At 36.9% G+C, this 18,333-nt stretch overlaps 1 protein-coding gene across 3 annotated transcripts in view; it reads right to left on the minus strand.

Moving 5' to 3' along the window:
* FAM172A (family with sequence similarity 172 member A) overlaps positions 1-18,333 on the minus strand; it is a 256,713-nt gene that overhangs the window by 62,559 nt on the left and 175,821 nt on the right. For all 3 annotated transcript variants that reach the window (XM_058826615.1, XM_058826614.1, XM_058826613.1), the window contains 2 exons: positions 9,370-9,486; positions 6,093-6,177 (listed from right to left, as the gene is read on the minus strand). In XM_058826615.1, the coding sequence (XP_058682598.1) occupies positions 6,093-6,177; positions 9,370-9,486 (202 nt within the window). The remainder of the gene's footprint in view (positions 1-6,092; positions 6,178-9,369; positions 9,487-18,333) is intronic.

An 18,333-nucleotide genomic window follows, 5' to 3' on the forward strand; every position in this document is an offset into this window, starting at 1 on the left:
CTTTTGAGTCTTTGGCACTCCAGAACAGAATCTACAATATTATTCAACAGGTCTCTATAGACTTGGTCCTTTCCAAAGCACTGTAGAGCTAAGCTACTCTAAACACAACATAGAAGCTCACATCCAGCTAGGTTTACACATGAAATGAAAAGCTATCTGCAATACCTGAGACTGAGCAGGAGCATAAAAGCAGAGCTCCTTTGAAGAATCAGGAATAGGGAAAAAGCTAATTACTTCCATGCTATGAAGATGTAAGTTAAAGCAGGACTTAGTTCAGCAACTGCCAGAGCTGTGGCTAAGACAGTCAGCTTCAAAGTTACCATAATAATTTCTAGTCCCTGACAGACAAAGTACAGCAGCAGAAATAAAAGTGCAGGACCAGTTTTAGCAGCAGATGAAAATGTTAACATGAGAATGGGTGATGAAGCAAGCTTCACACTGCAGATTCCTGCACTCCTCCACTGGTGTATTAATCTTGCAAGTATCTTAAATTAACATGCAGCTAGACACAGGAACCTGCCATATTGACAAAAAAACTTCAGCATTTTATCTTTTCTCCTGAAACCCAAAGTTTTTATTGACAGAACTACATGCACATGAAGACATAAAATGCAAAGAGCTTTACAGTAAACACTGCTTAATGTAATATTAATACCCATGAATGACTAGTGAATGCAGAAATAATGTTTTTAACAGAATGTAAAAAATTGCTTAATTACTTTATTTTAAAAAGTGCATGGTTTTGTTCCTATTTCTTAATACTGCTGGCACCTATCCCTGATCATGAAACACTAATATCAGAAAATAGCCCAGAACAGTCCTCATTAAACTGATTAAAGTGTTTACAAAAAAAAGAGAAACATTAGTACACTGGACTAAAAGCTGCTAAGAGTATGAGCCAGATATTGTCTCAGCACTTAATATAGTTTATGGTTCCTTCTGCCTTGTTTTTTATGAGCAAGATACGTAAATGTGTATAAGTGGAACTGTAGTGTGGTGCAAATACAGCTGAAGAAAAAAAGCGGGAAGAAATAAGTCGATCCTTCCCTACAGCTGTCACAAGCCTCACTAATGCAATTACCCCTGCACACAGACCCTGCGGTGTTGGAGAGTCCATTTGACCTCACTGGAGAGCCTCCTGTTTGAACCCCAGGAACTGCTCAGCATGGGGTATATCTGCAGATATACAGGTTTTTCTGTGGAAATACACAACTAAACTTGTAAAACAGAAGGCAGGAGTCTCCTGTTAGGCAAAGCCAACAGCAACTACCACTGCCATAATCCAATGGGTAATTCATTGATTCCCAAGTATCAACACAAGCTTTGCAACAAGGGCTCTACCTGATCAGTCAATGCACTGTGTGTGGGGCCTAGAAAGGCTGCACACCTCGCCTGTCAGTGAACAACATCATTTTAATTGTATTTTCTAATTTCAAGGCAAAAACCATAAAAAAACACACACAAAAAAGTTGTGCTTGGCTTACCTAAGTGAAATAAAACGTTTGATATATAATACAGAGTTCAGTCTTGATTTTCAGTACCAGAAAATACTCTCTGAAGAGTCACTCAAAAGCACCATCAGCACACGTCGTACCTGTCCTCCAAAACTGCATTTGCTTTTCTTCTACCAGACAGAGGCTACTTTATTCAGCTGTATGAATTAATTCTTGCAGTTTTTCTCTTATTACATAGACATATATTCAAGTTTAGGCCCTTCTGTGACTAGAACCTTTCTTTTTTCCAGTGTTTCATTCCATTGTTTGTCTTCTAAGTTACAATCTCCTTATTTCACAATGTTTTAACTACATTGGCTGCAAATGTTAACAGAATAACTAGCGATTTGGGGGCCAACTAGGAAGGCTTTAAAATATTTGATTAGGCAATTCATTTTAGTAATGTTATAACATGTTCACTTGATTATTTTAAATGAGTGTTGGTGCATACCACTTTGGCAAAATACTGAGAAGTTTAATTGTGTCTCCTAAATAACGAGCTTTCAAGGGCAGAAACGTGAGCTAAGGAATACAAACAGAATTCAAGAAAACAAAGGCCATGTTTATCTGGCAAAATTTACCACAATAGCTTTCCTGGGGTGAAGTTCAAGCCAGTATCCTGAAATCAAAGTGATTTCAAAGTGATCCTGAACAGCATCAGAGATGAACACAGATCCATGGATCTGCTTTCTTGCATCCCTATTTTCAGCTATTCTTGCCCCCTAGCTGCTCCAATAAGATGACTTCTGAACTCCCTGCTCCAGTACTAGGAGAACTAGGAGAAATGTTGTCAGGTGTCACAGACACAGCATGAACTACAACTACAGTTAGCAGTAATGCTGTGCAACTTGCATTACTATTCCATTGTCTCTGTCAAATCCCAAGCTGATCTCCAGTCCCCTAACAGAAATACTCGCAACCCTACTCCATTTTGTGTGAAGACCTTTAATGTACAGACCACTTTGGAGTCTTATCTTTCTCCACCCTACATTATCTTATGTCTTAGATGGGAGATGGATCCATCTCCTCTGAGAGAGAATACATGTATCTTGATTTGATTCCATTAGGAGGTAGGTTAAGACTGGGACAGAAGATAACCTCAAGTCTAACAGAGATCTGTAATTACAGCTGAAAGTAAAGAGGGTAAGAGATAGAAATTTTAAAAGTTCCAAATCCCCTGTCAGGGGAATCTGTGCAAACTTTCAAAAAACCGCATTCAACTTTGTTTTGAATACTTGCAGGGATATATCATCCACAATTTCTCTGGGAAACCTGTCCCAGTGTCTCACCACCCTCAAAGCAAAGTGTTTCTTTCCTGTTTTTGCCCATCTAAACCTGCCCTCGGTCAGTTTGAAGCCTATCACTCCATGCCCTTGTCCAAAGTCCCTCACCAGCTCTCTTGCAGCACCTTTAGATACTGGAAGGTGCTCCAAGGTCCCCCAGAGCATTCTCTTCTCCCAGCTGAACAACTCTTTCACTCTGTTTTCATGGGAGTGGAGCTCCACCCCTCTGAGCATCTTTGTGTCTCCTTTGGACTTGCTCCAGTGGAACATCTATCTTGTGCTGAGCCCCCCAGAGCTGGATGCAGATATCCAGACGGGGTCTCACCACAGGAGACCAGAGGGGAAGAACCAACCACCTTGACCTGCTGGTCATGCTTTTGATACACCCCAGGATATGGCTGTCTTTCTGGGCTGGAAACACACACTGGCAGGCCATGTTGAGTTTTTTGTCAACCAACAGCTGTGTATCATTCTTCTCAGAGCTGCTGTCAACTGACTGCCTACACAGGCTGTACTCGTGCTTGGGATGGCCCTGACCCATGTTGACTTGGACTTGTGGAATTTCTCTGGTCCATTTCTCTTCTGCAGGCTCACTTCTCAAAAATCCCTCTGGGTGACATCCCTTCTTATCACTGTGCCAGCTGCAACACACAGCTTGGTGCTGTTGACAAATTTGCTGAGGGTGTACTCAAACTCATTGTCCATGCCACCAGCAAGAAGCCACAAGATATTAAACTATGACACCACCATGTAACCAAATCCTTGAGACATGGATGAAAGACCCTGAAGTGGGACCCACAAAGTACCTTTTGCCACAAGAAAGAACAATGGATTTTTCTGTATTAAAAAATTTAATAATTTTTTTTAAAAATTAAAGTATATTCATTCCTTTTTGCAATCAAACATGAATACATTATGGCAAATATTTTAATTCTTTAATAATTCTTTAATCAAAAGCTTTAACAACTCTATCTGGAAATACAAGTAATTTTTCCAGTTTGTTGGTCATTTATTTTGTCTCTAGTGATTTTAAGGGAAAAGCAAGCAAGAGACTGTGAGATAATTGCAGTAGCAACTGCTCACCAACTAGGATTGCCTGTAAAACTCAGTGTACTGAATGGCTGAATATCAGAACCTTTTTAGAAAAGCTGGCTGAAGAGATATGACCATGAGGCAGTTATTTCTGAACTTATTTTTAGTGCAAACAGTGATAAAAGATGGGCTTCCAAGCATAGAAGTGAGTCTTTATACTGCAAAAGGTTTATTTTAAAAGATCTGTCATTGTTCTGATTGCTCTCGTTGTCATTCATTGAAATACCAAGGGCAATGCTGCCAGGATTTGAGAGTGGGCTCTTTCAGTACCGCAATTCTCAAAAGAGTGAAGAAAAATCTCTCACATTAAACAATAATGCTCCTACATCTACTAATATTTAATAAATTTATTACATATTACCCTAATGCAGGTTTATACTGTTGCTCATATAAGGACACTGTACTAATTATTTGCTTGGTTTTTTGTAAATGTCTTACAGTTGAGATGGTTACAAGAAATATAAGCAAAAACATGTGAGCAAACTGATAATTCAGGAGCAGTCACTTGAAGTTGTACTATTTTAAACTACATTTATATTACAATGAACTGGAAATAGTTATCTTACATTAAATCACTACCAAAAATCTCTGTTGAGAACATCGAAAATATTAGTGATCTCAATTTATCTCAATGTATGCACTAAAAACAAACACCCAACTTTTACTGGCTGAAATCCTACCCCATTTAAACTAATTCTTCTACAACTTCAGTGCAGCTTGGTAATTCATTAAGTGATGCAGAAACATTAAGGCCACCGTGACCTGTCTTCAACAGAAATGTAAAATCAAGACTTATTATTTACAGCTTTAACAAAGCATCAGTCTGATTTTTAAGTAACATCTAGGATTTCTTTCATAGAATATATTTTAGGTGAATACAAAGAAAGGTAAAAGATACTCTAATGGATGACTTTCAGTGTTGGCCAGTGGACAGTAAATACTGACCAGTTGCTATCCAAGCCCTTATTTACCTGACTAAAATGGCCACTATAACATGCATTCTTTCACAAGAGCAACAGAGACATCATAGATTGGAAGGGTATCTTCTTTTAAAGAATTCCATTCCTGAACAACATTTTTCTTTTAAACTGCAGTAATCTCCCCTAAAAGAGTAAAAGGTTGCTAAATGAATGTTGAATCTATGAAAATTTTAGTAATATATTGTTTTCCAAAGCATGAAAGAACAATGTCAGTTCTATTGCATGTGTCACTACAGAGCTGAGGATCTGCATGGTGGGATCCCAAACATAGCAGAAATGTAATTAAAATCTCTGGTTGTTGTGAGCTCTCAAACAAAGTAGTGCTAAAAATATACTGTAGTAAACTCAGTTTCATCTGCAAGGTTAGGTCTCACTAACAACCTCACAAATGCAGACAGATACGAAACTAACTTGCCAAATGAACAACTGCATCCCAAAGAGCAAGGTCAAATATTGTTTCAGCTTTTAAATTAATATTGTATAAGCTGTGTCTTCCTTTGAACTTGGGTTTTGTATTCTACAGAAATACGCTACCTACAGCTTTTAGGAAACCTGATAATCAAGCATGAAAGTAAATGCTTTATGTATTTTAGATTACTTTCCTACAGAGATTGGAGATTTTCCTTGAACATTGATGACTACGTCTACTTTCTGGAATTATTACACATTTAACTAAAGTCTCTGTATTATTTCACGTGCTTCTTGTGATTTATGATTCAATAATCAAAAAGCATAGCTGAGTATATGCAAAACAACAGAAAACTCACATCAACATTCCTTGATGCTGCAAATCACTTGCTATGTAAACTAGACTTCCACTGATCATCATTCAGGAAAGTGGCTCATTTATTTTAATTGTAACTTTCATTAATGTACTTTTTTAAAACATTATTGCCTACATAGAGTTAAGATATTTATTCAAGGACCTATGATAAATTTCCCAGTTCTTGCTATATCACTATTATTTTTCTTAGACTCCTACATATAATGCCACTAATTACTTAAACAGAAAGAAAAACTAGAAAAATTCAAGCAATAAGTAGACAAGAGATCTCAAGTCCCACAAAGGAAAAAAAAAATAAAAATTAAGAGTAGCTACATAAAATAGCATCAGCCATACACTTTCAGTCACATCTTGCTGTAGAAGGGTTAAAATGCCTTCGGAACCAAATGCATTTTTAAATTAACAAGCTGCTGCTGGGCATAAACATGTACACTGGTTTATTGCAAACAAACAGATGTACCTGCAGAGACACGGGGACAGTCTGGCAGCATGGACTCCACTGATGTGTCCAGGGGCTCGGAGCTGGATACCCAGTTACAGCAGTTCTGTAAGAGCAGGCAGGCAATTCTTGGTATAAGCCAAAAAGTCAGAGCAAAAATAAATACAGATGTTGTATTTATTAATTATTAATTATTATTATTAATTATTAATTATTATTAATTATATAAATAATTATTATATTAATTATATAATTATTATTAATTATTAATTAAGCGAAGCCAATGATCACATCAAAATACTCAAGCTAATTTATACAGCAATCACAATAACAACTGGACACTACACTACACTAAATTACACTTACTGATGGTGAAATACTGTAATTTCATACTAAGTAAGTAAGAACATTCACCAGATTTGTAATGTGCTTAAGTATCAAGCTTTGTAAGTGCTACTTTGAGTGCCAGTGGACTTCAGTAGGTGCTTAGATCAACTAGTGCCTGAACTACCCAGCCCAGGTTTTAAGATTTTCTGAGCTGGTGTTAATATAAACAGGTGCTGCTATAAACACTGAGCCTATTTATTTGCTAACAGTAAGAAATCAGAATTTTTCAGGGTGTTTTGATGGGTGTGCACTGTGGAAAGAACATCTGGGAAAATATGAAACATCATATTTTAACTAAACAGAAACCATCAAGATAAAAGATTAATATTCAAATAATTGGAAATACAGCTGAAATTAATATGTGTGAACATTAAAAGAAGGCAAATTCTGGGGAATTATATTCAGGAAGCCTTTACATTTACCTTTCATTCCTGAACCTCTGAGAAGGATGAATTTACCATGAATTTTCTAAATGTTTTGCTACAAATGCTATCTATTCATAGTAGTCTATAAATTGAAGTATTAAATAATATGCTTTCAATAAAATATGATGAAACAACACCAAATCTACTGAATTGAAGATTTAATTATAAAGCAACTACATTTTTAATAAGATTACCAGCTGAACAAGATCTACATTGCCTGTTCTATTAAAAATCTGAGTTTTTCCTTTCTGAAAACCAGATTAACTTATTTAAGTGGAACAGGTGAAAAAACCCCACAACTTTTTGGAAAGACCCAATCAATTTTCAGACAGATTTCTGAAAAAATAATACCATTAGTCATGATAGTAAAAATGGACGAATTCTCTTGTGGTAAACAGCATGTATTGTGTATTTGTAGATGCTTGCTGCCCCAGTTGTGCACCATGGAGTCTGTCCTCACTGTGGAAAGATCCTTGACTGGTAGATCAAGTATCTTATTGTATTTCCTTAATTCATTCTGTCTGGAAGAAGATGTCAGCTGTGTTGCAGTGAGGAGAGAATTTCAAAGGCTTCAGTCCCCACCAATAAAGGGCGAGGAATGGCTTTTGAATAGATTTGTCAAGGCAACCCTACTGTTCTGGGACCAGGGAGAGCAGGGACAACATAAAGGAAGGGTTGCTGTATGAGATTAGAAAGTGAAGTTCACAAAGCATGGCAGATTTTTGTAAGAAACAGTAGATCAATGAAACTATTGAACTCAATGGAAAAAGAAAAAAACAAACACACTATCCAGTAATATAACATATTTAGTAAAAAATTGTTAAACTGGAAGTATTTCATGAAGGTTTTAAGGTTTAAAGTAGTAAAGCATTATAATTTTTTGATTTGCATGTGTAATTTTAATTAACAGCTGAATGTGAAATTGCAAATGTAGGGTGGTAGAAATTACAAAAGAAGTAGAATTTTTATGAAGTATTACAATCATTTGAAATAAGTAAAATTAATATTAACTACTGATAGAACACTACATCAGAGAGCTGGAGATAATACAGAAGATTAGCACACAATTAACTAGCTTTTATATACAATGTGACACTTGCCTGTAAGAAATAAGTATTCTCGAAAGCAGTGTCAAGATATGTAAATGGATGATTTGTTTTATCATTCATCACAGCTCCTAATAAATTCAAAAATCATGACATCTATAGGTACTAAAAATAGGCCACCAGTGATACAGGAGAGATAGCTCCAATGAAGAATTACTTTATTTTAACAATTCATTCTTTCAATGACAGCAATTAGCCCTACAGACAGGCAGCGATTAGGTGTATATTTTAATTATTATTCATTTTACCACTAGCCTTAAACCTGATTAAAGTAAGAGATATCCAGGTGATATGCTAGTCTTAATACCACTCAGCCACGTTTCACATATGTAAAATTCTTCTTTCTTATAGGAGATTTTTAATGCTAATGTAAGTTATGACACTCCATCCACTTTTTAGGCCATTAATCATTTAACTTATTCTTTAACATCTACTTTCTGCAAATGAAATTAAAGGTAATGCACTTTTCTTATTCAGACTAAATGCTTAAAGAAAAATGGAGTTGTCAGATTCAAATTACAGGATTTAAAATTTCAGTTTTACTACATAGCACATATTTTAAGGTTTTGATTTCCCATAAAGAAAATGGGGATTTCTCTGACAGAGCCTGTAGGGGTTACCATTCTTTATATTTTTAACTCTTAAGTCAGAGCTGTCAGGCTGCATCCCAGGTGTTCCTCTATTCCAATCAGTGTGGCCTATAAAACTTTAAGGTTAAGTCAGGAATAGGCACTGTACACACTAAGTTTCACTAAATCCATGAGAAAAAGTCAAGTATCACAGAAAGTTCAGGATGTGACTAGTTTAAATTCACTCTGTGCACCCATTGTTTTAAGTATTCTGCCATGCAAATGCAGAAAACAGAGATGAGCTTGATCTGGTGAGGGTGACACTCATAAACAGTAGTTTAGCTGGTCTCACTCTAAAAAGGTGATTTTTAAAATCTCAGCAACCCCATACCTAGGTATAAGAGCTTCCGAGTGCTACAGGAGTAATTACATATCAAAAAGCTGCTGAGAGAAAGGATATTTTGCCAGTTGTGCAAATCATCAAACTGAGTCAAGAAGAGCTTAAAGGGGATTTTCCACCATTGCCAGATCAAATCAGCAGCACGGGGTGCACCCAGGACTTTGCTGGAGGTTATCAGGCACTGCATGGGCTGCCTTGGCATGTCTCTATTTTGCTGAGCACCAGGAAGAAACACTGAACTTTGTGCTCAGTATTTTGACTGCTAGCTGGCTTTAATCTTGGTTATTTTTGTGGCTGGTATGGATACATGATTTCCACTCTTCTGTATTATGCTGTCTTTCACACCCATACATGCTTATTCAGCCATATACAGATATATATACTCAAATTATTTTTAAAAAATGGCCTTACCTCTCGCATCCACTCTCGAATAGTTTTCCCAACTTCTTGATGCCACACATTGTGAACTGAGTCTGTCAACGCCACAGCAGTTACCCTATTCTTTACTTCTGCCTCTCGTTGAATCATCTGTTAAAAAAGATTGTATTTAAATTAATTCCTTTTACTGAATAGAGTCTGCTTAGTCAGAGATAATGATCTTAAATTTAAAAAGAAACAGCAATACAGATTCAATACTTGACTTCACTTGTTTTAAAGTTTATACAATTCTTAACAGGTCCAGAAAAATAGAAACAGCTAATATTTTTGATAAAAAATAATACTAACTTTTAACTGACTGAACTATTCAGTCCTATTATTTTCCATGTGGCTTGACAATTCTAGGATTAAAGGTATCATAGTGAAAAAATGGAAGATTCCCTGAGGACACCTTTTACAAGCTTCTCCAAGTTCCTATTTCAGTTCTTCAGGGAAGCTGGTACCTGTGGTTCACTGTAAGGTTCTCATGACTATCATCTACTAATTTTCAGTAGATTGCTGTAGTTTTTCTGATGTACAATCTCACTTTGACTTGTATAGGTTTTTTCTTTTTCTATCCAATTTAGCTATCTTGCACGCTCACCATGGTCCCAAAATTCTTCTCTCTTCTCTCTTATTCATATGCTTACTCAGCTAACACCAAAGCCTCTCAACATTTTTAGGACATTAAAGAGCCTCTGTTGTTGCAAATGACAGTATGACTAAATAATATCAGTTCTAAAACAAATTAAATGATTGCTGCAAGTAATACAAGCAAACTGACAAAGATGTTGTGGAATTCAGCACTACTATGCAAGATAAAAGGTACTGGGAAAGAATAGCTTGATATCAAAGAGAGACAAAAAGGTTTTAATCTCCTGACATGAGTGATCCTAATTTGTAACACTGGATCAAAGAAAGCATAATAAATTATACTTATAAAACCAGCATTTCAGAACTGGTGTCATTATCACTGTGTATGCTGCAATAAAGTTAATGGTTTTTTAAGCTTCCCTTTGTATAAATGTAACACATACCACATTTCTAAAATCAGGTATTCTTTCTTCACGCTCTAGTAACTGCTTATCAGTACACAGGCTGCACCTCTGAACCCACTCTTCCACGTCCTTGCCATAAGAATGACTCCAAAAACCTACCAGAAGAAAAGTTTTTTGAAAGAGACAGTATCTAAAAACAAGACCTGTCAGCCACACACACCTAATTCACTTTAAACCCTGCTGTACATTGAATAAGTGTTTTAAACACAACTTATGCACTAATATTCCTATTCCAGTGCATTCTAGCACTCATTTGGCTGCACTGTCTTCCACAAAACACTGTGATTAAACTGGAAAAGATGCAAAAATATCACTGTCCCTGAAGCCCACATACCTACCAATTACTCAGAGTTATTGCATGCTGGGTGAAGTTTCAAATCATCACCAGCTCAGAGTATTCCAGCATGACTTCCTCCATGAAGGGCTGGTATTCAGAAGCACTTCTAATGACCAGCAAAGATAAAAAATATGCTCTGCTTTGGAAAAGCAGTTTTTTCTCAAGCTACTGTGTCCCATGTTTCTGTTTCGAAAACTAGCCACCCAGTTCATCTTAGAACATCACCTTTTTCTTCAAATCACAAGAAAATACAAAGGTGCAGTTCCCTTTTTCTTTTCCAGACCTAGCTCAGGTTTGCTATTCTCAATTTCCCTATGCACATGTAAGAACTGGCAGCCATTGATCACCATTTCTTTCTACTCTTTCTTCATATAGTACATACAGTCTTTGCTTTTCAGATCATATATGATATATAGGAAATAATATGCAATACCCAACATGCTCCTGGTGCTTGCCATTCAGCTTTGTGGATGCCTGCAGAATCGTATTCTCTTCACAAAGATCAGCAAAGTGACTGAGGCTGACAATGTGATGTTTTTTGATAACTCGGCTACAGTGCTAGGGTTAGGATAAGGTCTCATGGATGCAGCAGCAAAGAGGGATCAAAGGGATTAACTGAGCTTCACTTACAGATTTCTTAACATCTAGCCCAGAAGAAAAAAGTTTTGGTAGGCATCCATGCCCTTCTGAGCCAACTTAGAAAGAAGCAGACAAAAACAATACATCAAGTGGGGAAAGAATCAAGGGTATAACCTTCACTTAAACAAGAAGTCTAACATGTCCATGTTTCAGTGACACAGAAATGTCACAACAGAGCATGTCAAACTGAGGACACTTGCTTCTATCAGAGCAGCTCAAGTTTCCTGCTACAATGGGACATTCACTGATAATAATAATCAAGGGGAACAGATCCAGGTTAAGTTCAAGCAGCAGACTGTCTTATCAGGGATGATAATTTACCCTGCAAGAAGATACAAGAAGTCTATGTGCTTTTGGGCACAGACACTTCAATACTCAGTAAATGCTTGCGATTCAGTGGATTGATAGCTCACATTTAGAACATACTACTCTTTTCTAAAACCATGTCTGAATTAGGATGAATTTTAAAAATTAAATGAGTAGAAAGAAATTGTAAAAGTAAAATGGATTGACTTTAAACAAAATGCAGTATCCAGCTACCATTCAAATTTGATATAACTCAGAAGTTGTTTTAGATTCTGAGGGAAGGATACTATGGGATGCATGGTTTGCATTTCCCAGGACTTGTTTTATTCCATGCAGCCTATAGAGTATTTTGCGGTGGACACACTAAAACTGAGGATATTTAATAGAGCACAGCCTACTAAAAATCAAAAAATTTGACACTTTTCTTCAGAATAATGATTTTTTTTTTTTTTACTGAAGCAAACAAAGGCCCAAGAATTCTGTCTAAAGTTCATTTATGCCTTATAATCTTTTTGCATTAGTAAATTCCAGACAGAAAGTTTTCACGTCTTAGGAATTACTTAATTTTCTGCTCAACATCCATTTAAAAATCTTAAATTATTTTTAGCTGACTAAATTTTGCAGGAAGACATCTCTCTGTGACCCTTATCACCAGATGGCTTACTCTCCCCCCTTACACTCCTTCTTGCAGTAATTCACTTACAACCAGAAGTAGGTAAACTGACATTTCCCTATTTCATAAACAGGCTCTCATGTATTACCGCATCACTCATGACTCTGGGTCCTCTACACTTTCCTAATAATCTTCTCTCTTTATGCATTTCCATTTTATCTTTTTTCTTGTGTTCCTTTTTTGCAGTCATAGTAAAGTTTGGTTTTGTAACTCATTAATTGTATATCAGCACTATACATTTGATTCTTTAGAATGGCAAGCCGTAGGCCAGTTTTCCTTGCAACAAGTTAGAAAGCATTCAAGCATCTTTTCAAAAGTCCTCTTTATCCCTGCGGATGAAAATTTGTTCCTTCACTTTGAAGGGAAAATGTCAATTTTCTAGTTGCAGAAGTACTCAGCTCTAACAGTTACGTAAATAAGAACTTGAAAATCCCTAAAAATGCATTATTTAAATTCATACATAATAATTACTCATATGTTGCTCAGCTTAATAAGTATTCTACTGCTAATCTGTAAGTTTCTATTACAGTTATCATCAAAAGGTTGATACCTCTATCATCTGTAGTGTGTGTACATAAAACGTAGCTTCACATATACAATACATATGCAGTGTATTTAGCATGCACATATATTCAGAATAGATGATAAAATATGCCTTTGGTATGTATTTTATAGCATGATACTCCTGTCAAATGAAAGCATCAGTGTGTTAAAAGAGGACTCAAAGGTCTGATCTTGCCAACATGAAAATCCATGAAAGTACCAATTAGACTTTAGGTAAATGGCCTGTGGGAGTAAATCCTAGAAACATTGATCCCATACTCTTTATATCTATTCTAACATTTAAAACAGGTAAAAAAATCAAAGTTCTGAGAAAAGTTAAAGTAAGTTTAAATATTTATTTATTTTTACAGGCTTTTCTTTTTCATTCAGGTTCATACAATCAAATCAAAAACCATTACTTCATATTCAGGGAATATTTACTCTTCTGAGTTGTTTGTAATGAGGAATGAGGAAAAATTGATTTAAAAATTAATTAAAAACACATCCAAATTGTGATTTGTCTTGAAGTTTTGAAATAAACCTTCCAGCTACTTTTTTCGTCTTCCCCAGAGTAGTGGCATGGTGTTTACATGGTATGCACTGGGCTTCAATGGGCATGTCAACAACAAGCATTTGACTTGGAGCAAAATAATTTTGATGCAAGTCCTTCTCTGTATCCAGTTGAATTATACTGCTCTGAGATTCTTAAGACATTTTTGCATTTTCAAGCAGAATTCTTTACAAAGAAAACAACTGGAAGCCCCTGTCCAAAAGTCCTCACTGTTTCCAGAAGTGGAATGAATTTTCAGTAGAAATTCTGGTGGATCAAAAAAGCATCAGCTGGACACTGAAATACTTGTAAATGCAGTGGTAGATGGTAAGAGTGAACAAATCACATGATAGCAGTAGTGTGTAAGAGGGCAATTTTTACTTCCTTGAGGAAAGGCTTGTGGATTCCTTTTTGGTAACTTCATATACTCTCCTTGTAAACTTGCTTGTTGCAGTCTACAGCCAACCAGCATCCTCTTCAACCATCATTTCACTCAGTCTCATACAAACCAATTAACTGGTCTGTCTACCTGGCAGCACTTGAGCGTCTTCTCAGTTATAAAAAACTCCTCTTCATCAGGAAGTATGTAATTCTGTATTCTGCAGTACAAGTTTGTTGGTCTGGCATTCCTAAAACCTTTTACTGATTCCTGAATAAAATTCCTGAATTTCTGAAATACTCTCAGTTTTCTGCACATCTTGAAATGGAATTAGATTACCAAGCCCTTATACAATATTATTCATTAGAAATTAGAATTGCTGGGCAACTATGCTCGAACAGCACAAAGCAAAAATAATAAACAATCCAAAGTTTTACCAGTTCTCATTTTCAATTAAGAACAACGATCATCTTCCCTAAATGAATATGCAGATGTGATAAAATCCCTACTTGCAGTAGACAAAGCTCCTGATACACATCAGTTTTTAAATAGCAAAAGAAAATACCTTCAAAGATACAGTTAGAGAATGACCATAGTACCTGCTGATATTTTGTTCAAAGGTCCACTGGATGTTACATCTACAACTGTGATATTTTTCTACAGTAATAAATCACACTGCAACAGTAGTAATAATGCATGAACATATTAGAACATATTGCTTTAAAGCATTTGGAGTCTAAGACTTGTCAAAGTTCACAACACAAACCAATTTCTCTTGCAGAACTTCTGCTGAAATTACCACCTAACATTGGGGCTGCAAGTTCATAAAATCAATCATGAGTAGAAAAATATTTAAATAAAAAATAGCTCAAGATTTAAAAAGTCATCTCACTTATGCATAGCTCAGTTAAAAAACCCCAACAACTAAGAACCTGTACACAGAATTCTGCTGGTGTATTTTTGAACAGCGCAAACAAAACTCATGGTTCTCTTGTAGAGAAGGCTTCAGCTTTATTAAAACTTTAAACTTAATAATGCAATTCTCCTGTTCTCTTGACCCTAGTGTGTCAAAACAGGTATCTTACATGAGGAAAGTCTCTGAGTACCTGTGATAATGGGGGGAACACCAACTTCCCAAATACAGGTGGTTTAGGTGTGGCAGGGCTTATGGGTAGGAGTGCTGCCTCACCTCAATTACAAATCTCCCAACAATTTGTTTAGCATGCATGAAGTGCAGCAGTTCGACTTAAAGACCATCACATGGCACAAATTGGTATGGCACCACGGGGATAAAAGTCTTTGAATTAGTCTGCTGCATCTTTGCCCACAGTAGACCAAACCAGAACAAACTGGTGGCAGGGACATCCTCAGCTCTCTGGAGCACAAAATGTTGGCATTCTGCAGATAACTTCCCAGCAGGCGAGAAGTGTACACTAGACAAGAGGGTTTGCTGAAGCTCCTTCCCTTCACAAATTCAACTAACACAAAAACTAATCCATTTTTCTCTGGACCTCAAGACATTTCAGCAATGAAGGTTGCTGCAAGAACTGCAGTGATGACCAGAAAAGGAGGTTTGGAGCAGATGAGTCTACCTGGAGTCAGCCAGTTGGGACTCCCTCCTGACAGCTGGAGACTGCTGTCCCAACATTGGAGATTCAAACTGGGGAGATCCCATTGGCATGAAAATCAAATTTTGAAGGGTCAACAGCTTCTATCTATCTCCTATTCAGGTACAGAATGCGAAGCCTGATGAATGTAAGTGTTAATATTCCTATGTTGCTGAAAGCAACAGCTAGCTGTTGGATTGCCTCTAACATATGAGATAAAAAACAGTCTGGTCTTGTGGAATTGAAACTCAACAAGGGTCAGTTTAAGTTGCCAGAAAGTGCCCAGAACTACCATGTGCAGTATTTGGCACAACTAATGCTGGGGAACATCTGATACTCAAGCTAGCTTTTTTCAAGATACTTTGCATATGTGCACTGCAAGTACATGAGCCCCAGGAAAATCATACACGCAAAATCACATAGTTCACCAAACTATTTCAATTTGTACTCACAGTTAGTTTGGGATTTGGGCAGTGCAAGATGGTGTGAGCATGTGATCACACCAAACCTCCAGTACAGCACATCCTTTGCTGCTCTGACTTTACCATGTGCTTGTGTAAGCAGCATCCTTTAAATAGGGATGCAGGAGATTTTCTGGCAGGATGCTGCATCAGCTCTCCAAATGACATGAACTCAGCCAGCAAGGCCAGTCCTCTATTAGTATAGCTATGCAAAACCTGCCCTGGAGTTATCTTGTCTGTGATGGTGAAGGATTTTTCCACACTTTGCCAGTAAAATCTTACTGACTGCAGGTCATAGCTTTGTTTTCTCTTGTTTTATTTGGATTTCTGAAGCAATGGACAGCTACGTCCACTAGTGCCATGCCTAGGCTGAAATGAAATAATAAAGTAAAATAAAATTTAAAAATTAAATAAATAATTACCATTAAAGAAATTACATTGAAATAGAATATAAAATAAATAAAGTCCAAAGCAAACCAAATCACAACACTATAAACCAAAATAATAGCTAAGTGCTAAGGGGAGCCATCTAGACCCATGACCAAAAGCTTGAAGCATTGTAGTATCAAGAAAGGTCAAGGTCTACATCGAGTAGGAAGCAGAGATGTCTCTGCTTGAAATTGGGAGTGTCCTCAGCCTCTTACCCCAGTCTTGCTATCCTGGGCTTAGCCTGCACAATGACTTTCACAGTCCTAGTCTGCTCTGGGCATGGTAAAAACACAAGTTATCATTTTGAACATCTCCTTGTATAAATGTAGGTTGGGTGCCAGATTTTCAGCCTGATCTTGCAGCTATTACAGACAGCTGAAGCATTTAAGAGCAGCAGTGCACAGCTGACACTCAGCAGTGTAGCCCAGCTGAGATTTTATCAGAGGTGTCCCATCAAACCATGGTGCCTTAGACCTATCAGTGAGCAAACTGTAGTAAGTTTTCAAACCCCACCAATTTTCTTGCTATTGACAGAGGCTGTCAATATCTATCAGGGAGCTTACAAGAGAAAAGCCTTTGAGGACTTTTCAGTCTCAGGGAGGAGCAGGGTCTCAGGATGCAGATGACTGAGTTAGGATGACTCCTTCAGGTGTCACATGTCAGAATCTGCAGTAGCTCACAGCTTGCATGGATTCCACTGAAGGGTGGCAGCAGACAGAAGCTGGACGGCTGATGCTGCTAACAACCTCAGCCATCTGGTCCACCCGTCTGAGGGATGTGACTCCTCCCCAGTCCAGCTCCAAACTACCACTGTTTTCAGCCCCAAGGCTTCAAGCCTGGTCAATGCCTCGGTGATAGTTACTTTGGCTGATTTCAGATCAATCAGGCAGCAGGGCTGGAGAGAAATAAATCTTTTGTATACAGGAAAAAAATCTCTTCCTAAGGTATTTGCTTGAGCTCAGTATCTTCTAAATTACAGTGGAACTGCTCTGCTCTATCTAAAAACCCAGAATGCATATAAAATGGATGAATAAAATTAGTTGTTTACTCTCAGCCTGTCTTGTTGGGCTCCTCTTTTGCATTATGAGGGTGAAAACTAAAAGCCTTGAGCCAGAATAAGCAGGTTCTTGTAATTTTTCTTACTCAGATAAATTTAAATAGACTACAGTGATCTTAAATCTTTGAGATGACAAATTAGTTGAAATAAATTGCTCCTAAAAATCAGTGTGTAACACAACTAATAATAAACAAGGCTTGAAAATGAAATGATACAAGGGGTTGGAATTTTGTTTTGATATTATACCATTACAAAGGTAATGGTTCATATCTAATGAAAAACATGGCCTGGAGTAAGTTATGGAAGTAATTTTCTCATGTTTCAATAAATGTGTAAATCCAGAACTCAGTGTATAAGTGAACAATCATATTAGTGAAATGAATGTGAAACCATCAAGTAAATAATTGTTTTTACATGTTAAGTATCAAATACAGCAGGGAAAAATGGCATTACTTCTTCATTGCCTCTGTTTGAATGGTACATGGAAAACCGTCACTGCAGTTTTATGCAAATCTTATGCTGGTGCATTTTTCAAGGAAATAATCGGGTTCCTTGTATTTAATTTTATACCTAGAGAAATAGAGACAACTGCACTGGTTTAACATCAAGAAGGGCAAATCCTCCACAGATTTCTAGATGTTGGCTGTGTCTGAAGACTGGTCATTTATTTAGGAAATAGCCCTGGTTTTATCATACATGCCACAAACATATTAACCCATACATTCTCTTTTATTAAGAAGCCAGTCTTAAAAAAAATAAAAAACAAACAGAAAATGAGAAAAACTGAGTGTTTAGCTCAGCACCTCACAGCTGGACATGAAGTCTGACATCCTTGTTATTTAAACATAGCTGGATTTCCACTTCAGCCAGAGGATAAGACAACATTCACTCTTCCTGTCCTTTGAAGCCTCAGCTTTGA

The sequence above is a fragment of the Poecile atricapillus genome, chromosome Z (genome assembly GCF_030490865.1).
Source record: "Poecile atricapillus isolate bPoeAtr1 chromosome Z, bPoeAtr1.hap1, whole genome shotgun sequence".
Taxonomy (NCBI): domain Eukaryota; kingdom Metazoa; phylum Chordata; class Aves; order Passeriformes; family Paridae; genus Poecile; species Poecile atricapillus.